Below are 24299 nucleotides of genomic sequence, written 5' to 3' on the forward strand. Positions count from 1 at the left end.
ATGGTCATGCACTTTGGTAGAAGAAATGAAAGGGTTGACTATTTTCTAAATGGAGGAAGAGTACGAAGGTCTGAAGTGCGAAGTTCTTTTGTAGGATTCCCTGAAGGTTAATTTGCAGGTTGAATCTGTAGTGAGGAAGGCAAATGCAATGTTAGCATTCATTTCAAGAGAACTAGAATATGAAGCAAGGATGTAATGTTGAAACTTTATAAAGCACAAGTCAGGCCTCACTTGGAGAATTGTGAGCAGGTTTGGGCCTCTTATCTTAGAAAGGATGTGCTGAAACTGGAGAGGGTTCAAAGGAGGTTCACAAAAATGATTCCAATTATGAATGGTTTTTCATATGAAAAGCATTTGATGGTTCCAGGCCTGTATCCACTAGAATTTAGAAGGAGGGTGACCTCATTGTAACCTATCGAATGGTGAAAGGCCTCGATAGAGTGGATGTGGAGAGGATGTTTCCTATGGTGGGAGAGTCTAAGACCAGAGGACATAGCCTCAGAATAGAGGCGTCCTTTTAGAATGGTTAAGGAGGAATTTCTTTAGCCAGAGAGTGGTGAATCTGTGGGATTCTTTGCCATAATGCTAATCATGTTAACATCAGTGATATCTCAATAAGTGTTCAATCCCTGTGTTCACATTCTGGTGCTTTGTACTAGTTGAAGACAGAGGGACTGGAATATGAAAAAAAAACACTATGCCAAAAGCTAAGTTCTTCCAGTTTTGTGTAGTTAATTGGTTTAATACTAAAATCTTTGACCTTGTTTGTTTCTAAATAGCTGATGTTAGTGTTCTCATTCCCATTGATGACTGAATTCACATTGATGGCTGAATTCTCATTGATGGCTGAATTCTCATTGATAACTATCCTTCCCATTGACAACTGAATTCCCATTGATTACAGAATTCTTATTGATGACTGCCCTTCTCATTGATGGCCGTCCTTCCCATTGAAGACCGTCTTTTCCATTCCAGGTGCTTTTCTCTTTTGCTGGACACCGTTTTTCGTGGTCCACGTAATGAGAGCGAGCTGTGAGACCTGCAACATCTCTCCTCAACTGATCAGTACAGTGACATGGCTTGGATATGTGAATAGTGCACTCAATCCCATCATCTACACCATCTTCAATGAGGAATTTCGGAACTTCTTTCGAAGGATCTTGCACCCTTGCTGCTGAGCAGAAAGTGGCCAGAACTGAAACAATAAATCTGATTTCATTTTGTACAGATGATTCAAATTGCTTCGTGACTCCCTGACCTTGGAGAAAGCTGGAGTCAGATACAGCCACACGTTTATGAGACATTTAGACAGGTGCTTGTATAGGCAGAGAGGGATATAGTTCCAATACAGGCCAGCTGAAGTGGTGTAGACAGGGATCACAGTTGGCATGGATGTGGATGACCATTTCTCTGTAATACATCTATGTGGCTCTACATGGTAAAGGATGGGGCTTTAACCCTCTTGGGGATTGATAGGGCAAGTGAATCAGCCCAAGCAGGTCAATTAGCCATAACAATCTACTGCCAGACTGTGGGAACCTGCAGTATTTCAGAGCAGGGGCAGCCAAGGTGACTTCCTGAGCTATTTGCCTGCACTTGGCCCGAATCCTCGGTGTACCTGTCCAAATGTCTTTTAAATGCTGTCTCTACTAATTCCTCTGGCACTTTCTGCAAACCAAGTGAGATCCCGGAGGGCCATCAAGTAGCTTATATTGTTCTTTTTTTCAAGAAGGAATAGGGATAATCCTGGGAAAGATAGAGTGGTGAGGCTCACATTGGTACTAGGGAAGTTACTGATTGTGCGGGGAAGCTCATCTCTTACAAACTTGACTGAGTTATTCAAGGAGGTGACAAAGGAGATTGGTGAAGGAGGAGTCATGGAATAGAGTCACTGAGTACTGCAACACAGAAAAGGCCATCTAGTCCATGCTGAACCCAACTGCCTAGTCACATCTACCTGCACCCAGACCAGGTTACAATGCATTAGATGGGCTGAAGGGTCTGTTTCTACTCTGACTCTACAATCCCAGCCGATATTTTATGCTCTCACTTAGGAAGAAAAACACGCCACATGCCTTCTTCACCACCCAGTGTTGCCACTTTCAGGGGACCCTAGACTTCAGTCCCTAAAGTCCCTCTGTGCACTCACACTCTTTTACAGTTTATGCCCTCACCTGGCACTTGTTGTTGTGTGCTGCTGTGGTTGTACTGGAGAGAGTGCAGAAGAGATTCACTACAATGTTCCCTGGATTGGTGGATTTCAATTACAGGGAGAGATTGAACAGGTTAGGCTTGTTCTCTCTGGAGCAAAGGGGACTGAGGGGTGACCTGATAGAGGGTTTACAATCTTATAAAAGATTATGACTGGCAGAGATAGATAGTCTGAGTCTTTTATGGTAGCTGTCTGAAAAAGAAGAGGGCAGGTGTTGAAGATGAGAGCTCTTCAAACTGTCCATCACAATGGATGCCATTTCTCCTTCACACTTGGTCCTCAGTGGAGTGGGACCATGGTGTTCACCTCAGCCTCAACAATATTGTACAGTCTGTACACCACATTCATCAGCAAGTCACTGGTACTCAGCTGTTCTTATTTAGAGTTACAGTGCAGAAGAGGCCCTTCAAGCCACACCACCCCGATTTAACCCTAACCTAATCACAAGACAATTTACAATTAACCTACCCATTATGTTTTTGGACTGTGGGAGGAAACTGGAGCATCCAGGGAAAACTCACACATTCCATGGGGAAGATGTACAAAAACTCCTTAAAGCGGACACCGGGATTGAAAAGGGAACTCCGATGCCCCGAGCTGTATCAGTGTTGCACCCTACACCCCATCTGCTCAAAGGCTTTCCTGTTGGATCTCAGCTTTCAGGTACCTACAGAAAATAGCCTTGCTTTTAGCATTTGATGAGTACTTGATGGCTATACGTCTATACGCACTGGAGTTTAGAAGGGTGATGGGGGGAGTAGCTCATTGAAACCTATTGAATATTGAAAGGCCTAGATAGAATGGAGGTGGAGAAGAAGTTTCCTATAGTGGGGGAGTCAAGCACCAGAAGGCATAGCCTCAGAAAGCAAGAATTTCCTTTTAGAACAGAGATAAGAAGGAATTTCTTTAGCCAGATGGTGGAATTCATTGCCACTGACAGCTATGAAGGCCAAGTCATTGGGTATATTTAAAGTGGAAGTTAATATGTTCTTGATTAGTAAGTGTGTCAAAGGTTATGAGGAGAATGGGATTGAGAGGAATAATAAATCAGCCATGATGAAATGACAGAGCCTCATCCTGCTCCTGTGTCTAATGGTCTTATGGCATCATGAGACTTTCAGTCCAAGAGCACTGAGCATGTTGCCAATTAGCTGCTGGAAATCCTGTTCAGCACATTGGTCAAGTGCTCACAGGTGAAGAGGTCAATTCTCACCACAGGCAGTCATTATGGTAGATGTTCAGGAGAGTTGATAGTTTTATTTTATACAGCGCAAAACAAGCCCTTCCAGATCTTTGAGCCACGCTGCCAACAATCCCTTGATTTAATCTTAGCCTAATCACTGGACAATTTACAATGACCAACTAACCTACAAACTAGTACACCATTGGACTTTGGGAGAAAACCGGAGCACCTGTAGTCATGGGGAAAAGGTACAAATTTCTACAAACAGCATTGGGAATTAAACCAGGGTCACTGGTACTGCAAAGTGTTGTGCCAACAACTACGCTACCATGCCACCCCAATAATGGAGTAGCTCTGCAGCTACCCTGGGTTTAGAGTTTTCATGTTTTCTATTAGTCACTGATTTTAGAAGAAATAATCTTTGCCAATTCCTTGATCCAATATTGAGTTTCCTGGATGAGGGTGGACCCACAGAATGTGTAACTAACCACTTCATTCACAGTCCAATAAAACCCATCTCTCTTCCCTCATCAATATAACTGACCTCTCTAGACAAGGGTGGACCTGCAGAATGTGTAACAGACCATCCCATTCACAGTCTAGTAAAACTGATCTCTCCCGGGTTGCCAATAAAACTGACCTCTCTGGACCTGCAGGATATGTAACTGACCACCCCATTCACAGACCATAAAACTGCTCTCTCTCCATTCACCAATGTAAGTGCTGTCATGTTTGATGTTGTGTGCTGGGGCAGCAGGCTGAGGGTAGCAGACACCAACAGAATCAACAAACTCATTCGTAAGGCCAGTGATGTTGTTGGGGTGGAACTGGACTCTCTGACTGTGGTGTCTGATAAGAGGATGCTGTCCAAGATGCATGCCATCTTGGACAACGTCTCACATCCACTCCATAATGTACTGGTTAGGCACAGGAGTACATTCAGCCAGAGACTCATTCCACCGAGATGTAACACTGAGTGTCATAGGAAGCCATTCCTGCCTGTGGCCATCAAACTTTACAACTCCTCCCTCGGAGTGTCAGACACCCTGAGCCAATAGGCTGGTCCTGGACTTATTTCCACTTGGCATGATTAACTTATTATTATTTAATTATTTATGGTTTTATATTGCTATATTTCTACACTATTCTTGGTTGGTGCGGCTGTAACAAAACCCAATTTCCCTCGGGACCAATAAAGTATGTCTGTCTGTCTGTCTGTCTGTAACCAACCTCCCAGGTTATGAGACAACCAATTAAACTTGAATCTTGAGTAAAACTTGTAGACTTCACATCCATTTAAGTAAGATTAACTGGTGAAAGCTACAGAGCTTGATGAAGGAAGAACAGTGAATGTATGGGAATTTCAATGGATGTGGTGTTTCAGGATTTTAGTAAGGCGTTTGACAAGGTTCCCCATGGTGGGCTCATTCATAAAGTCAGGAGGCACAGGATCCAGGGAAACTTTTCTGTGTGGAAACAGAAGTAGCTTACCCATTGAAGGGAAGAGGAAATTTGCAGATGGAGTGTGTTCTGCCTGGAGGTCAGTGATCAGTGGTGTTCTGCGAGAATCTGTTCTGGGACCCATGCTCTTTGTGATTTTTATAAATAATTTTAATGAGGAAGTGGAAGAGTGGGTTAGTATGTTTGTAGAAGACACAAAGGTTAGTGGACTGTGCATAGTGTGGAAGGTTGTCAATGGGATATTGACAGGATTCAGAGCTGGGTTGAGACATGGCAGATGGAGATCAATCCAGAAAAGTTTGAAGTGAGTCAAACTTGAAGGCAATAGGCATGGTTAATGGCAGAATTCTTAGCAGTGTGGGGAAAAAGTAGAATCCTGGGGTACACATCCAGAGATCCCTCAAAATGGCCATGCAAGTAGATAGGGTTATTAAGAAAGTGTATGGTATGTCGGCATTCATTAGACTGTTGGAGGCCGTGAGGGCATTGTTACAGTAGCGGTTTTGAACGGGAAAGCTCCTGTTTCATTTGAAGTCACTGTGTTAAAGGTGGGGAGGGTTTTTATGCAAGTAGAGCCGGTGCTAGGCCCCGTGCAGATGGCTTATTCAGAAAGTCAGAAGGCATAGGATCCAGGGAAGTTTGGTCAGGTGGATTCAGAGTTGGCTTGCCTGCAGAAGGCAGAGGGTTGTGGTGGAGGGAGTACATTCAGATTGGAGGGTTGTGACTAGTGGTATCCCACAAGGATCTGTTCTGGGACCTCTACTTTTCATGATTTTTATTAACGACCTGGATGTGGGGTTAGAAGGATGGGTTGACAAATTTGCAGATGACACAAAGGTTGGTGGTGTTGTGGATAGTGTAGAGGATTGTCGAAGATTGCAGAGAGGCATTGATAGGATGCAGAAGTGGGCTGAGAAGATGGAGTTCAACCCAGAGAAGTGTGAGGTGGCACACTTTGGAAGGACAAACTCCAAGGCAGAGTACAAAGTAAATGGCAGGATACTTGGTAGTGTGGAGGAGCAGAGGGATCTGGGGGTACATGTCCACAGATCCCTGAAAGTTGCCTCACAGGTAGATAGAGTAGTTAAGAAAGCTTATGGGGTGTTAGCTTTCATAAGTCGAGAGATAGAGTTTAAGAGTCACAAGGTAATGATGCAGCTCTATAAAACTCTGGTTAGGCCACACTGAAAGGGTACAGAGGAGATCTATCAGGATGCTGCCTAGTTTAGAGAGTATGCATTATGATCAGAGATTAAGGGAGCTAGGGCTTTACTCTCTGGAGAGAAGGAGGATGAGAGGAGACATGATAGAGGTATACAAGATATTAAGAGGAATAGACAGAGTGGACAGCCAGTGCCTCTTCCCCAGGGCACCACTGCTCAATACAAGAGGATATGGCTTTAAGATAAGGGATGGAAAGTTCAAGGGGGATATTAGAGGAAGGTTTTTTATTCAGAGAGTGGTTGGTGTGTGGAATGCACTGCCTGAGTCAGTGGTGGAGGCAGATACACTAGTGAAATTTAAGAGACTACTAGGCAGGTATTTGGAGGAATTTAAGTTGGGGGGGGGGATATATGGGAGGCAGGGTTTAAGGGTCAGCACAACATTGTGGGCCAAAGGGCCTGTACTGTGCTGTACTACTCTATGTTCTATAATTTTGTACACCTCTGTCAAATCGCCCCTCATTCTCCTGTGCTCTTGGTAATAAAGTCCTAACCTATTCGACAATTCCCTATAACTCAGATGCTCAAGTCCTGGCAACATCCTTGTAAATTTTCTCTGCATTCTTTCAACCTTATTGACATTTTTCCTGTAGGTAGGTGATCAAAACTGCACACTATATTCCAAACTGGGCCTCACCAATGTCTTATACAGCTTCAACATAACACTCCAACTCCTATACTTAATACTTCGATTTATAAAGGCCGATATGCCGAAAGCTTTCTCTATGACCTTATCTACTTGTGACACTACTTTCAAGGAATTATAGTTCCGTATTCCCAGATCCTACTGCCCTACTGCTCACTGAGTAAGACCTACCCTTTGTTTGTCCCCTATGTATCACCCCACCAGCAGCTTGTGCTATGGTTTCCTTGCTCGTGTCCTCAGATAATGAACACGTTGAATGCACTAAACCTCAGCAAACTCCACATTCCCCCTATTCTCCTCAGCCACTTTGTGACCTTCTCCAGCTGGTTGTACAGGTGGCTTCTCTCTACAGCTGCCTTGTGAAAGGTTCACACTTGGAGTGTAGGAGCAAGATCATTTAGTAACTCAATCTGTTAGATTAGTCTGTACTCCAGCTCCATCCTCCTGCCCTGGCTCTGTAATGCTAAAACCTTTAGACAAAAATCCATCAATCTTCCTTCTTACCTCAGCTCGAACAACTGCCTGGAAGCAGTCAGAATACAAGGTTTTAAACCAAAACCTTAATACTTCTGCCTCGCAGAAGCTGCTCGACCAGCTGAGTTTTTCCAGCAGGTTATTTGTTTCACCAGATTCCCACTGCTGTGTGGGGATGTGCTGATGGTCAAATTTTAAACTGGTGCCCCACTTGTTTTTGTTTCTTTCTAAGCAGAGGAAACAGCCTCTTCTGCCCCAAATCATGTTAAACACCCAATGAGACTCCTCCTGTAAGAATGGCAACTCAAGTCCTGTTAGAGTGATAGGATATGAAAAAGGCTTTTACAGAACAACTTCATTTACTGATCAGCTCTGCAAGAAGAAAACATACAGATAACTTAAATTCAAGAATATTTTGATAACAACAAGGAATTATACAAAGTTCTTCAAGAACCCCATTCTTATCAAAAGTAACAGTGATGGAAAGAGGCATTACCAGAGACTGGGTTTAAATCAGGATTCACACCCAACCCACCAAAAGTCACCCTTATTTACAAGTATAGGTACACTGAGAAAAACAGCTCTGGTCTCCTGGAAAGGAGGAATTTTGTTAAATCTCTCAGAGATGCGCCACTCAAAGTGAATTTCTCAGCTCCTCACAGGAAGCATTAGAAAATCTTAAGTTAAAAAAAATCAATTCAAACTAATCCTGCTAAGCATAAAGATTTAATCGATAGTGAGCAAATTCCCCTAAATCCACTCCTGATAGAGTGAGCCCCTCGACCCATTCAAACACTGTGTTCCTTCACTCCTGATTGAGTGAGCCCCTCAACCCATTCAAACACCGTGTTCCTTCACTCCTGATTGAGTGAGCCCCTCGATCCATTCAGAAACAGTGTTCCTTCACTCCTGATTGAGTGAGCCCCTCAATCCATTCAGAAACACTGTGTTCCTTCACTCCTGATAGAGTGAGTCCCTCTACCCATTCAAACACTGTGTTCCCTCACTCCTGATTGAGTGAGCCCCTCGACCCATTCAAACACTGTGTTCCCTCACTCCTGATTGAGTGAGCCCCTCGACCCATTCAGAAACACTGTGTTCCTTCACTCCTGATAGAGTGAGTCCCTCTACCCATTCAAACACTGTGTTCCCTCACTCCTGATTGAGTGAGCCCCTCAACCCATTCAAACACTGTTCCTTCACTCCTGATTGAGTGAGTCACTCGATTCATTCAAACTCTGTGTTCCTACACTCCTGATTGAGTTAGTCCCTCAGCCCATTCAAACACTGTGTCCCTTCACTCCTGATTGAGTGAGCCCCTCAGCCCATTCAGAAACAGTGTTCCTTCACTCCTGATTGAGTGAGTCACTCGATCCATTCAAACTCTGTGTTCCTTCACTCCTGATTGAGTGAGCCCCTCAACCCATTCAAACACTGTGTCCCTTCACTCCTGATAGAGTGAGCCCCTCGACCCATTCAGAAACACTGTTCCTTCACTCCTGATTGAGTGAGTCCCTCGATCCATTTAAACACTGTGTTCCCTCACTCCTGATTGAGTGAGCCCCTCGACCCATTCAAACACTCTGTTCCTCTGCTCCTGATTGAGTGAGTCCCTCAGCCCATTCAAACACTGTGTCCCTTCACTCCTGATTGAGTGAGTCCCTCGACCCATTCAAACACTGTGTCCCTTCACTCCTGATTGAGTGAGCCCCTCGACCCATTCAAACACTGTGTTCCTTCACTCCTGATTGAGTGAGTCCCTCGACCCATTCAAACACTGTGTCCCTTCACTCCTGATAGTGAGTCCCTCGACCCATTCAAACACTGTGTCCCTTCACTCCTGATTGAGTGAGTCCCTCGACCCATTCAGAAACACTGTGTCCCTTCACTCCTGATTGAGTGAGTCCCTCGACCCATTCAAACACTGTGTCCCTTCACTCCTGATTGAGTGAGTCCCTCGACCCATTCAAACACTGTCCCTTCACTCCTGATAGTGTCCCTCGACCCATTCAAACACTGTGTTCCTTCACTCCTGATTGAGTGAGTCCCTCGACCCAATCAAACACTGTGTCCCTTCACTCCTGATAGTGAGTCACTCGATCCATTCAAACACTGTGTCCCTTCACTCCTGATTGAGTGAGCCCCTCAGCCCATTCAAACACTCTGTTCCTCTGCTCCTGATTGAGTTAGTCCCTCAGCCCATTCAAACACTGTGTCCCTTCACTCCTGATAGTGAGTCCCTCGACCCATTCAAACACTGTTCCTTCACTCCTGATTGAGTGAGTCACTCGATCCATTCAAACACTGTGTCCCTTCACTCCTGATAGTGAGCCCCTCAATCCATTCAGAAACACTGTGTTCCTTCACTCCTGATTGAGTGAGTCCCTCGACCCATTCAGAAAAACTGTGTTCCTTCACTCCTGATTGAGTGAGCCCCTCAGCCCATTCAGAAAAACTGTGTTCCTTCACTCCTGATTGAGTGAGCCCCTCGACCCATTCAAACACTGTTCCTTCACTCCTGATTGAGTGAGTCACTCAACCCATTCAAACACTGTGTTCCCTCACTCCTGATTGAGTGAGCCCCTCAGCCCATTCAGAAAAACTGTGTTCCTTCACTCCTGATTGAGTGAGCCCCTCGACCCATTCAAACACTGTTCCTTCACTCCTGATTGAGTGAGTCACTCAACCCATTCAAACACTGTGTTCCCTCACTCCTGATTGAGTGAGCCCCTCGACCCATTCAAACACTGTGTTCCTTCACTCCTGATAGAGTGAGCCCCTCGATCCATTCAGAAAAACTGTTCCTTCACTCCTGATTGAGTGAGTCCCTCTACCCATTCAAACACTGTGTTCCCTCACTCCTGATTGAGTGAGCCCCTCGACCCATTCAGAAACACTGTGTTCCTTCACTCCTGATTGAGTGAGCCCCTCAACCCATTCAGAAACACTGTGTTCCTTCACTCCTGATTGAGTGAGTCACTCAACCCATTCAAACACTGTGTTCCCTCACTCCTGATTGAGTGAGCCCCTCGATCCATTCAAACACTGTGTTCCTTCACTCCTGATTGAGTGAGCCCCTCAGCCCATTCAAACACTGTGTCCCTCTGCTCCTGATTGAGTGAGTCCCTCGACCCAAACACTGTGTTCCTCTGCTCCTGATTGAGTGAGTCCCTCGACCCATTTAGAAACACTGTGTTCCTCTGCTCCTGATTGAGTGAGTCCCTCGACCCAAACACTGTGTTCCTCTGCTCCTGATTGAGTGAGTCCCTCGACCCATTTAGAAACACTGTTCCTCTGCTCCTGATTGAGTGAGTCCCTCGACCCAAACACTGTGTTCCTCTGCTCCTGATTGAGTGAGTCCCTCGACCCAAACACTGTGTTCCTCTGCTCCTGATTGAGTGAGCCCCTCAGCCCATTCAAACACTCTGTTCCTTCACTCCTGATTGAGTGTCCCTCGACCCATTCAAACACTGTGTCCCTTCACTCCTGATAGTGAGTCCCTCGACCCATTCAAACACTGTTCCTTCACTCCTGATTGAGTGAGTCACTCGATCCATTCAAACACTGTGTCCCTTCACTCCTGATAGTGAGCCCCTCAATCCATTCAGAAACACTGTGTTCCTCTGCTCCTGATTGAGTGAGCCCCTCGACCCATTCAGAAACACTGTGTTCCTTCATTCCTGATTGAGTGAGTCCCTCGATCCATTCAAACACTGTGTTCCTTCACTCCTGATTGAGTGAGTCCCTCGACCCATTCAGAAAAACTGTGTTCCTTCACTCCTGATTGAGTGAGCCCCTCAGCCCATTCAGAAAAACTGTGTTCCTTCACTCCTGATTGAGTGAGCCCCTCGACCCATTCAAACACTGTTCCTTCACTCCTGATTGAGTGAGCCCCTCGACCCATTCAAACACTGTTCCTTCACTCCTGATAGAGTGAGCCCCTCGATCCATTCAAACACTGTGTTCCTTCACTCCTGATAGAGTGAGCCCCTCGATCCATTCAGAAAAACTGTTCCTTCACTCCTGATTGAGTGAGTCCCTCTACCCATTCAAACACTGTGTTCCCTCACTCCTGATTGAGTGAGCCCCTCGACCCATTCAAACACTGTTCCTTCACTCCTGATTGAGTGAGTCACTCAACCCATTCAGAAACACTGTGTTCCTTCACTCCTGATTGAGTGAGCCCCTCGATCCATTCAAACACTGTGTTCCTTCACTCCTGATTGAGTGAGCCCCTCAGCCCATTCAAACACTGTGTTCCTCTGCTCCTGATTGAGTGAGTCCCTCGACCCAAACACTGTTCCTTTGCTCCTGATTGAGTGAGTCCCTCGACCCATTCAAACACTGTGTTCCTCTGCTCCTGATTGAGTGAGTCCCTCGACCCAAACACTGTGTTCCTCTGCTCCTGATTGAGTGAGTCCCTCGACCCATTTAGAAACACTGTGTTCCTCTGCTCCTGATTGAGTGAGTCCCTCGACCCAAACACTGTGTTCCTCTGCTCCTGATTGAGTGAGTCCCTCGACCCAAACACTGTGTTCCTCTGCTCCTGATTGAGTGAGTCCCTCGACCCATTCAAACACTGTGTTCCTCTGCTCCTGATTTGTTTTCCACAAGCAGCTTTTTGAATTTAAATGTAACTTGCTATAGGATTCAATTTCTTCCAATAAAGACAAAAATGGAGAAATTAGATTACATTGCGTTTGAAACTCACCACTCTTCAGCTTGGCTTTGGGCCTGGACACTCTGCTAGTCTGGGAGACACCATGTACATGCTGGTGGTATGCTTTCATCTGCATGAGTACTGCTCACCATATCGGACACAGAACCTGCTTCATTCCATGTAATTTCTGAGCTCAATCACAAAACACTCACAACAACAAGGTCTAACTCTGTCTCTTGCCTCCCCTGATGCTGTCCACGGCCCCCACCCACCAGTAACCCCCTCACCTCAATACCAGTGCTCAGAACAGACCCTGTCCTTTGCACAAACACACCCTCCCCACCATCTATCCAAGGTTAATGTGTGCAGCTGTAACTCTATATGGGCTCCATGTGGAGGACACACATGCTGGTGTGTATTAGTGAGCAGTAACGTGTCCTTTTCAAGACCCAGGGGCTGGATTAAGATAGGGACACAGGACTCCAGGCTCACATCTCTCCCAGAGCATTTTCTGCCTTTTAAGTGTGTTTTTCCGTCATCAAAGCTAATCTGCACCATAAAGTTCATGGACGTTCCCCGATTCCAGAGCTTGGTCCATGCACCCTGGATCAATTTCACCAATGGATAAACTGGCGGGTGCTCAAACTTTCACCTTGTCCACATCCACTTCTGCCACCTGCACATCTTCTGCCTGCCCACACACATGCTGGTGGTCCTTCCAGTCCTGAAACAAGAATCATTTAATCAGATACAAACCAATCTCTAACCAGCAGAAGCTTGAAAATCACGTAATTCAGTCATATTCAAATGGAAATAAATGCCTCAGATGGAGTGGACAGTCAGAAACTTTTTCCTAGAGCAGAAATGGCTAACACAAGAGGGCGTAATCAAGTTCAAACAACACACACAAAATGCTGGTGGAACACAGCAGGCCAGGCAGCATCAATAAAGAGAAGCACTGTCGACGTTTCGGGCCGAGACCCTTTGTCAGAAAGAACTGAAAGAAAAGATAGTAAGAGATTTGAAAGTAGTGGGGGGAGGGGGAAATGAGAAATGATAGAAGACCGGAAGGGATGGGATGAAGCTAAGAGCTGGAAAGGTGATTGGTGAAAGTGATACCGAGCTGGAGAAGGGAAAGGATCATGGGATGAGAGGCTCAGGAGAAAGAAACGGGGAGGGGGAAGCACCAGAGGGAGATGGAGAACAGGCAAACAACTAAATATGTCAGGGATGGGGTAAGAAGGGGAGGAGGGGCATTAACGGAAGTTAGAGAAGTCAATGTTCATGCCATCAGTTTGGAGGCTACCCAGCCAGTATATAAGGTGTTATTCCTCCAACTTGAGTTTGGATTCATTTTGACAGTAGAGGAGGCCATGGATAGACATATCAGAATGGGAATGGGACGTGGAATTAAAATGTGTGGCCACTGAGAGATCCTGCTTTCTCTGGTGGACTGAACGTAGGTGTTCAGCGAAATGGTCTCCCAGTCTCAGTAATCAAGTTCAAGTTCACTTTATTGTCATTCAACCATACACACATGTATACTGCCAAAAGAAACAATATTCCTCTGGACCAAGATGCACAACACAATACATATACTCAAAACACAAAGTAATATTACCACAAATACATTAACAAATATTAAGATGCATTTTTGACACAAGTTAAGAAGTAAATTTAAGTTATCTTAAGTAAAGATAAGTTACCTTAAATAGTATAACGCTACTAATGCTTCATACGGGATAACACCTGGGTGGTGGCAGAGAGTTCAATACTCACGGCCTGGAGAAAGGAGCTGTTTCCCATCCTAACAGCCATTGTCCTAATGTTACGGTACCTCATGGCTGATGGTAGGGGTTCAAAGAGATTGTTGAACAGATGGGAGGGATCATTGATGATGCCAAAGGCCCTGTGTGCACAGCGCTCCTGATAAAAATCTCCGATGGGTAGAAGAGAGAGATTGATGATTACAATGAATTTTAAGTGACTGGACCAAAGTATACATGGGTATCAGAGGTTTTAGTTTACACAGAAGGAAGATGAGGTGCTGTGCCTTAAAATTAAGTTGACCATACTGAAGCACTGAAGAGGGCAGAGTGGGAGTGGAGAGAAGAGTTGAAGTGAACGGAGGTTCAAGGTTGTATCGTGGATTGAATTCAGGAGCTGTGCAAAGCAGTTACTCAGCCTGCATTTAGTTTCTGTAATATAGAGGAACTTAGGTCACGACCACTGAATGAGGCAGTGCCAGGCAATTGCTGCTGCCCGGGAAGACCTGTTTGGTTTGCTGGACAATGGAGAGTGAAGATGTAAGAAGAAAGTTGAGTCTCCCACATTGCAAGGGATGGTGCCACAAGAAGGGGAGTGGTGTTAGTGCAAATGGAAGAATGGACCTGGGGATCATACAGTGAACAGTCTATGCAGGAACACTGAGAGGGAAGGGATATCCTAAAGGAAGTGGAAATTATGGAGGAAGATCTGTTGAAGGAGAAGGGTGGTCAAGTAAAGGGGAAGGGAAGGGGAAAACCTTGTTCTGCTTGTGACAAGAAGATTGAGTCTATATGGAGGAGAAGCCACAGTTAGGAAAAAGGAAGACATCTTAAAGGCAATGTGTGGAGGACGGGAAGGTGCAGAGGCACCAGAGGTGCTAGAAGAAGAGGTAAGGGGGTTGCCAGAGTGGGTAATTGTATATGGGGGGGGAGGGGGATTTCCCCAAAAAAATGTCCAAGATAACAGCCTGGTGTAAGGTCCAGAACGAAGCACCAGGAAATGCCTGATCAGACATTCAGATCGATTTTGCCAAACCACAATGGTTAACATTGGCATTGGCCCTAATTAGGCAGGTGCTACGCCCTCAGAGGGGGAGCAGTTTCTAATGGTCAATGTTGGGGTTTGTCCACAATGGGCGGGGAGCTATACCCTCAGACAGATAGTGGTTTCCAATGGTCAACACTGGTCCACATTGGGCAGGGTGCTACACCCATAGAGGGAGAGCGGTTTCCAATGGACAATATTGGCCCTCACTGGGTGGGTGCTATGCCCTCAAAGTGGTGGTTTCTGGTCAGGCACAGCAGTAGGGAACTGAAACACCTGAGGAAACTGTTGGTAATTCTAGTGAACTGTGAGCAGTTTCAAACTCAACTTCTCATGGTCCCATGCATATCCTACACAGTTAAGAAAGCTCACCAATGCCTCTACTTTCTAAGGAGGCTGAAGAGAGCTGGGCTTTGCACATCTGTACTCACGTCATTCTACAGATGTACAGTACAGAACATCCCAACAAGACACATCACTGCATGGTATGGAAAATACACTACGCAGATGGGCTCTACAACGGATGGTTAAACTGCCCAAAGCAGCACTGACACCAGTCTACCTACCATCAAGGACATATACAAAGAAAGGTGCCAGAAAAGGGCCAGTAACATCATGAAGGATCCTACCCTCTCTGCTCATGGACTGTTTTCCCCACTCCCATCAGGGAGGAGGCTACATAGCATCCATACCAGAACCACCAGAGTCAAAAACAGTTACTTTCCCCAAGCAGTAAGGCTGATCAATACTTCCACCCATTAACTTCACCACTAACTACACACACAAAATGCTGGAGGAACTCAACAGGCCAGTCAGCATCTATGGTAAAAAGTACAGTCGACATTTCAGGCCGAAACCCTTCAGAAGGACTGGAGAAAAAATGCTGAGTAGATTTGAAAGGTGTGGGGAGGGGAGAGAGATTCACCAGGCGATAGGGGAAACTTGGAGGGGGAGGGATGAAGCAAACAGCTAGGAAGTTGATTCGTAAAACAGACAGAGGCCGTGGAAGAAAGGGGGGAAGGTGGAGAAGCACCAGAGGGAGGTGATAAGCTGGCAAGGAGGTAACATGACAGAGTGACAAGGGGATGGGAAATGGTGAAGTGGCGGGGGAGGCATTACTGGAAGTGAGAAGTTGATGTTCATGCCATCAGGTTGGAGGCTACCCAAAGGGAATATAAGGTGTTGTTCTTCTAACCTAACTGTGGCCTTAACCCAACAGTGGAGGAGGCCATGGATGAACATATTGGAGTGGGAATGGGAAGTGGAATTAAAATGGGTGACCACTGGGAGATCCAGCTTGTTCTGGCGGATGGAACTTAGATGTTCAGCAAAGCAGTCTCACAATCTACTTCGCATTTCACCGATATACAGGAGGCCACACCGGGAGCACCGAACACAGTATATGACCCCAACAGAAGAGTCACCTCACTACTTTATTATTTCCCGTCAGTCACCTTATGTACAGCCAAGTGTCACTTTATGGACACACAATCAATCTATGTATATAAGCCATCTTATGTATTTGTATTTATGTGTGTATTTTATTATTATTATTATTATTGCATTCTTTATCTTTTGTCATTCTTTTTTTGTTACATCAGATCCGGAGCCTGTGTCTGTTCCCTTATCCCCATTCCCCAGCCCTTTCCCCAGAACAATGCAAAGCATTCCCTCTTTGAACAGCCATGGCAGGGAGCGGCTCTGGAGTCTTCTGGCTCACCTTTCGCTGGCAGAATGTTGAGCAGTAATGGACCTTGTGACATCCAGTACATTCATTCATTGCTTCACGGCCACAGTTCACACATGTTCGCTGTAAATAGCCCACAGGGAAAATGACAGGTTACACACATTCCTGGGAAACTTCTGCTTTCTATGTTTGGTCCAAATTGATGTATTTCAAAACTATTTATGTTAGCAAGGATATAAATAGGCAGAGAGTAAGACCATAACATACAGGAGCAGAATTAAGCCATTTGGCCCATTGAGTCTGCTCCACCATTTCATCATAGCTGATCAGATTTTCCTCTTAGCCCCAATCTCCTGCCATCTCCCGGTGTCCCTTCATGCCCTGATCAATCAAGAACCTATCAACTTCTACATTAAATATACATGAAGACTTGGCCTCCACAGTTGCCTGTGGCAAAGAATTCCACAGATTCACCAACCTCTGGCTGAAGAATTTCCTCCCCATCTCTGTTCTAAAAGGACCTCTGAGGCTGCAAACTCTGGTCTTAGACTCTCCAACTACTGGAAGCATCCTTTCCACATCCACTTGATCAAAGCCTTTCAACGTTCAATAGGTTTCAATTAGGTCACCCCTCATTCTTCTAAATTCCAGTGAACACAGGCCCAGAGCCATCAGATACTCTTCATATGACAAGCCATTCAATCCTGGAAACATCTTTGTGAACCTCCTTTGAATCCTCTTTAGTTTTAGCACATCCTTTCTAAGATAAGGGGCCAAACTTGCTCACAATACTCCAAGTGAGGCCTCACCTGTACTTTATAAATTTTCAACATTCCATCCTTACTTTTATATTCTAGTCCTCTTGAAATGAATGCTAACATTGCATTTGCTTTCATCACCAAAGACTCAACCTGCAAATTAATCTTTAGGGAATCCTGCACCACTCCCAAGTCCCTTTGCACCACAGTTTATTGTATTTTCTCTCTATTTAGAAAATAGTCAACACTTTCATTTCTTCTACCAAAGTGCATGACCACGCACTGTATTCCATCTGCCATTACTTTCCCAATTTTCCTAATCTAAGTTCTTCAGTAGCCTCTCTACTTCCTCAAAACTACCTGTCCCTCCACCAATCTTCATATTGTTTGCAAACTTTGCAACAAAGCCATCTATTCCATCATCCAAATCATTGAGATATAATGTAAAAAAAATCAGTCCCAACACAGAACCCTGTGGAACACCACTAGTCACTGGCAGCCAGACAGAAACGGCTTCCTTTACTCTCGCTCTTTGCCTCCTGCCAATCAGCAGCAGTTTTATCCATGCTACAACCTTTCCTGTAATAACATGAGCTTGTAGCTTGTTAAGCAGCCGGCCTTATGTGTGACACCTTGTCAAAGGCCTTTCCAAATCTCCAAATATACAACATCAACTGATTCTCCTTTGTCTATCCTGCTTGTTACTTCTTCAAAGAATTCCATCAGATTTGTCAAGCAAGATTTTCCCCTGAGGAAACTGTGCTGAATACAGTCTATTTTATCACGTGCCTCCAAGTACCCTGACACCTTATCCTTAATAATTGACTCCAATATCTGCCCAATTACTCAGGTCAGACTAACTGGCCTATAGTTTTCTTTCTTCTGCCTCTCTCCCTTCTCGAAGAATTTTTCCCTGTTTAGAAAAGAGTCTGCACATTTATTTATACTACTAAAATGCATGACTATGTATTTTCCAACATTGTATTTCATTTGCCACTTTCTTGCCCATTCTCCGAATCTATCTAAGTCCTTCTGCAGCCTACTTGTTTCCTCAACACTACCTGCCCCTCCAAAAATCTTCATATCATCTGCAAACTTGGCAACAAAGTCATCTATTCCATCATCTAAATCATTGATATACAGCATAAAAAGAAGCGGTACTAACACCAATCACTGCAGAACACCTCTAGTCACTGACTGCCAACCAGAAAAGGATCATTTTATTTGCCACTCACTGCCTCCTATCAATTAGCCAATGCTCTAACAATGCCAGTAACTTGCTTGCAATACCATGGGCTCTAACTTGGTAAGCAGCCTCATTTGTGGCCCCTTGTCAAAGGCCTTCTAAAAGTCCAAACATACAAAATTCACTGCAGCCCCTTTATCTGTCCTACTTGTAATCTCCTCAAAGAATTCCAGCAGGTTTGTCGGGCAACTTTTTCCCAGATTGAAACCATGCTGACTTTATCCTACCTTGTCCTGTGTCACTCAATAACCTCATCCTTAACAATTGATTCTCAACATCTTCCCAACCACTGAGGTCAGGCTAGCTGGTCTATAATTTCTTTTCTGCTGCCTCCCTCCTTTCTTAAGGAGTGGGGTGACATTTGCAATTTCCCAGTCCTCTGGCACCATGCCGGAGTTCTATGATTTTTTTAAAGATCATTACTAATGCCACCACAAAATCTACTGCTACCTCTTTCAGATCCCTAGGTGCAGTTCATCTGGTCTGGATGACTTACGTACCCTTAGGTCTTTCAGCTTTTGAGCACCTTCTCCCTTGTAATAGTAACTGCACTCATTTCTCTTCCCTCACACCCTTCAACATCTGTCACACTGCTGGTGTCTTTCACACTGAACACTGATGCAAAATACTCATGTAGCTCATCTGCCATCTCCTTGGCCCATGTTATTATTTCTCTGGTATTATCTAGCATTGCTATATTCACTCTCATCTCTCTTTTATTTTTTTTTTACATACTTGAAAAGCTTCAACTACCCACTTTGATATTGTTTGCTAGCTTACTTTCATATTTCTTCTTTTCCCTCCTGATGATTCTTTTAGTTGCTCTCTGTAGGGTTTTAAAACCTTCCCAATCCTCTATCTTCCCACTAATTTTTGCTTTGTTATATGCCTTCTCTTCTGCTTTTACATTAGGTGTGACTCCCCTCCTCAGCCCCAATTGTACAAACTTGCCATTTGAGTATTTCTTTGTTTTTGGAATACTTTTATCCTGCACCTTCTTCATTTTTCCCAGAAACTCATACCATTGCTGTTCTGCTGTCATCCCTGCGTGCATCTCCTTCCAATTTACTTTGGCCAACTCCTCTCTCATCCCACTGTAATTTCCTTTACTCCACTGAAATACTGCCACATCAGACTTCACCTTCTCCCTATCACATTTTAAGTTGAACTCAATCATATTGTGATCATTGGCTCCTAAGGGTTACAAATATAGGAACATAAAAAACCTACAGCACTTCGACCCTCAAAGTTGTGCTGAATATATCCCAACCTTTGAAATTACTAGGCTTACCCATAGCTCTCTAGTTTTCTAAGCTCCATGTACCTATCCAAAGGTCTCTTAAAAGATCCTATCATGTCCGCCTCCACTACCGTTGCCAGCAGTCCATTCCACCACCCATTCCATTCCACCACTCTGAGTAAACATCGAAACATAGAAAATAGGTGCAGGAGTAGGCCATTTAGCCCTTCGAGCCTGCACCGCTATTCAGTATGATCATGGCTGATCATCCAAATCAGAACCCTGTACCTGCTTTCTCTCCATACCCCCTGATCCCTTTAGCCACAAGGGCCATATCTAACTTCCTCTTAAATATGAACCAGCCTCAAATGTTTCCTGTGGCAGAGAATTCCACAGATTCACCACTCTCTGTGTGAAGAAGTTTTTCTTCATCTTGGTCCTAAAAAGGCTTCCCCTTTATCCTTAAACTGTGACCCCTCGTTCTTGACCTCCCCAACATCGGAAACAATCTTCCTGCATCTAGCCTGTCCAATCCCTTTAGAATTTTATACATTTCAATAAGATCCCCCCTCAATCTTCTAAGTTCCAGTGAGTATAAGCCTAGTCGATCCAGTCTTTCTTCATATGAAAGTCCTGCCATCCCAGGAATCAATCTGGTGAACCTTCTCTGTACTCCCTCTATGGCAAGAATGTCTTTCCTCAGATTAGGGGACCAAAACTGCACACAATATTTTAGGTGCGGTCTCACCAAGGCCTTGTACAACTGCAGTAGAACCTCCTTGCTCCTGTACTCGAATCCTTTTGCTATGAATGCCAACATACCATTTGCCTTTTTCACTGCCTGCTGTACCTGCATGCCCAACTTCAATGACTGGTGTACAATAACACCCAGGTCTCATTGCACCTCCCCTTTTCCTAATCGGCCACCATTCAGATAATAATCTGTTTTCCTGTTCTTGCAACCAAAGTGGATAACCTCACATTTATCCACATTAAATTGCATCTGCCATGAATTTGCCCACTTACCTAACCTATCCAAGTCACCCTGCATTCTCTTAGCATCCTCCTCACAGTTAACACCGCCGCCCAGCTTCGTGTCATCCGCAAACTTGGAGATGCTGCATTTAATTCCCTCGTCTAAATCATTAATATATATTGTAAACAACTGGGTCCCAGCACTGAGCCTTGCGATACCCCACTAGTCACTGCCTGCCATTCTGAAAAGGTCTGGTTTACTCCCACTCTTTGCTTCCTATCTGCCAGCCAATTCTCTATCCACATCAATACCATACCCTCAATACCGTGTGCTTTAAGTTTGCACACTAATCTCCTGTGTGGGACCTTGTCAAAAGTCTTTTGAAAATCCAAATATACCACATCCACTGGCTTTCTCCTATCCACTCTACTAGTTACATCTTCAAAAAATTCTATAAGATTCGTCAGACATGATTTTCCTTTCACAAATCCATGCTGACTTTGTCAGATGATTTCACCTCTTTCCAAATGTGCTGTTATCACATCTTTGATAACACATCTTTGATCTTTGATAGCATTTTCCCCACCACGGATGTCAGGCTAACTGGTCTATAATTCCCCGGTTTCTCTCTCCCTCCTTTTTTGAAAAGTGGGGTTACATTAGCCACCCTCCAATACTCAGGAACTAATCCAGAATCTAAGGAGTTTTGAAAAATTATCACTAATGCACCCACTATTTCTTGGGTTACTTCCTTAAGCACTCTGGGATGCAGACCATCTGGCCCTGGGGATTTATCTACCTTTAATCCCTTCAATTTACCTAACACGACTTCCCTACTAACATGTATTTCCTTCATTTCCTCCATCTCACTAGACCCTCGGTCCCTTACTATTTCCGGAAGATTATTTATGTCCTCCTTAGTGAAGACAGAACCAAAGTAGTTATTCAATTGGTCTGCCACGTCCTTGTTCCCCATGATCAATTCACCTGTTTCTTACTGTAAGGGACCTACATTTGTCTTAACCAATCTTTTTCTTTTCACATATCTATAAAAGCTTTTACAGTCAGTTTTTATGTTCCCTGCCAGCTTTCTCTCATAATCTTTTTTCCCTTTCCTAATTAAGCCCTTTGTCCTCCTCTGCTGGACTCTGAATTTCTCCCAGTCCTCAGGTGCGCCGCTTTTTCTGGCTAATTTGTATGTTTCTTCTTTGGACTTATACTATCCCTAATTTCCCTTGTCAGCCACGGATGCACTACCTTCCCTGGTTTATTCTTTTGCCAAACTAGGATGAACAATTGTTGTAGTTCATCCAATGCAATCTTTAAATGCTTGCCATTGCATATCCACCGTCAGCCCTTTAAGTATCATTTGCCAGGGTAACTTTGAAGGTATGAGACCTGAATTAGCTAAGATAGTTACCCTTTAAGTTCAGAACCTTTGTTTCTGAATTAACTATGGCACTCTCCACCTTAATGAAGAATTCCACCATATTATGGTCACTCTTACCCAAGGGGCCTCACACGACAAGATTGCTAACTAACCCTTCTTCATTGCTCAATACCCAATCTAGAATGGCCTGCTCTGTAGTTGGTTCCTCGACATGTTGGTTCAGAAAACCATCCCGCATACGTTCCAAGAAATCCTCTTCCTCAGCACCCTTACCAATTTGGTTCACCCAATCTATATGTAGATTTAAGTCACCCATTATAACTACTGTTCCTTTAATAGTAAGTAAGTTTAAAAAAACCTAGCCCTGATATCTCCTCTGTACCTACTCCCCAGCACCTTAAACCTGTGTCCTCTTGTGGAAACCATTTCAGCCCTGGGAAAAAGCCTCGAACTATCAACACGATCAATGCCTCTCATCATCTTATACACCTCTATCAGGTCACCCCTCATCCTCTGTCGCTGCAAGGAGAAAAGGTCGAGTTCACTCAACGTATTCCCATAAGCCATGCTCCCCAATCCAGGCAACATCCTTGTAAATCTCCTCTGCACCCTTTCTACGGCTTCCACATCCTTCCTGTAGTGAGGCAATCAGAACTGAACACAGGTTCTCTTACCTTAAGCTCCCTAATCAGCTCCAGTTCATTACATAACACCCAATCCAGTATAGCTGATCCCCTAGAAAGCTCAATGACAAACTGCTCTAAGAAGCCATCTCATAGGCATTCAACAAACTCATTCTCTTGAGATCCATTTCCAGCCTCATTTTCCCAATCAACCTGCATGTTGAAATCTCCCATTACTATCATAACATTGCTCTTTTGACATGCCTTTTCCATTTCCTGTTGTAATCTGTAGTCCACATCCCAGCTACTGTTTGGAGACCTGTATATAACTGCCATCAGGGTCCTTTTACCCTTGCAGTTTCTTAATTCAACCCACAAGGATTCAGCATCTTCTGATCCTATGTCACATCTATCTATTGATTTTATTCCATTCTTTACCAGCAGAGCTACACAGCCCCCTCTGCCTACTGTCCTATCCCTCTGATAGAATGTGTAGCCCTGGACATTCAGCTCCCAATCAGAACCATCCTGAAGCCACAATTCAGTGATGGCTACAACATCATACCTGACAATCTTTAACAGTGCAACAATATCATCCATCTTATTTCTTATATTCCGCTACTGAGATATAGCACTTCGAGTACTGTATTTGCTACCCTTTTTGATTCTGCATCCCAAATGCACTGATACTCACCCTGCCAGCTGCAATTATATCCTATCATCTGCCTGCCCTTCCTGACAGTTTGATTGTATGCTATCTTTGTTTTTTCACCATCCATCCTATCCTCTCCCTTCACTCTGTTTCCCACCCCACTGCCAAATCAGTTTAAACCCTCCCCAACAGCTCTAACAAACCTGCCCATGAGAATATTGGTTCCTCTTGGGTTCAGGTGCAACCCGTCACTTTTGAGCAGGTCATACCCCCACCCCCAGAAGAGTTCACAATGATCCAAGAACCTGAAGCCCTGCCCCCTGCACCAGCTTCTCAGCCATGCATTTATCTGCCAAATCATCCTGTTTCTACACTCACTAGTGCGTGGCACAAACAGCAATCCAGAAATTACTACCTGGGAGGTCCTGCTTCTCAGCTTTCTGTCTAGCTCCCTAAATTCTCCTTTCAGGATGTCATTGCTTTTCCTTCCAATGTCATTTGTACCAATAGGTACCAAGACATCTGGCTGCTCTCTCTCCTTCTCCAAAACATTGTGGATGTGATCCGAGACGTCCATGACCCTGGGAGGCAACGTACCATTCTGGTGTCCTGTTCATGTCCACAGAATCTCTGTCTGTTCCTCTGACTATTTAGAGTCCACTATCACTACTGCTCCCCTCTTCACTCTCTTTCCCTTCAGCACCATGGACTTATGCTCAGTGCCAGTAAGCCAGTCTCTGTGGTATTCTCTGGGAGATCATCCCCCCACAGCAGTATCCAAAATGGTATACTTTTTTTTGAGGGGAATGGCCACAGGGGTGCTCTGTGCTAACTGCCTATTCACATTCCCATTTCTCCTGACAATCACTCAGCTACTTGTCTCCTGCAACTTCGGGGTGACTATGTCCCTGTAACTCTGATCAATTATTTCCTCACTCTCCAGATCCCTACATGGTCTTCTTGGAGTTGCAGCCGGACACACTTCATGCAGATGTAGTTCCCTGGGAGACTCTGGGTCTCCCAGCACTCCAACATCCAGCACGAAGAACACACAACT

The 24299-nt window shown here is 44.7% G+C and overlaps 2 protein-coding genes across 2 annotated transcripts in view; one reads left to right on the forward strand and one right to left on the reverse strand.

The window, feature by feature from the left end:
• Positions 1 to 1178, forward strand: part of LOC132396461 (D(4) dopamine receptor-like) — a 33884-nt gene extending 32706 nt beyond the window's left edge. Inside the window, exon 4 of the mRNA XM_059974005.1 lies at positions 976 to 1178. Within this exon, the coding sequence (XP_059829988.1) occupies positions 976 to 1178 (203 nt within the window). The remainder of the gene's footprint in view (positions 1 to 975) is intronic.
• Positions 1179 to 7545: 6367 nt separating this feature from the next.
• The window catches only part of LOC132397453 (deformed epidermal autoregulatory factor 1 homolog), a 138579-nt gene continuing 121825 nt past the window's right edge, over positions 7546 to 24299 (reverse strand). The window contains exons 13-14 of the mRNA XM_059976268.1: positions 16391 to 16480; positions 7546 to 12583 (exon numbers count right to left, since the gene is read on the reverse strand). Coding sequence (XP_059832251.1) covers positions 12500 to 12583; positions 16391 to 16480 — 174 coding nt within the window. The 3' untranslated portion in view covers positions 7546 to 12499. The remainder of the gene's footprint in view (positions 12584 to 16390; positions 16481 to 24299) is intronic.

Source organism: Hypanus sabinus, chromosome 7 (assembly GCF_030144855.1).
Source record: "Hypanus sabinus isolate sHypSab1 chromosome 7, sHypSab1.hap1, whole genome shotgun sequence".
Lineage (NCBI taxonomy): Eukaryota > Metazoa > Chordata > Chondrichthyes > Myliobatiformes > Dasyatidae > Hypanus > Hypanus sabinus.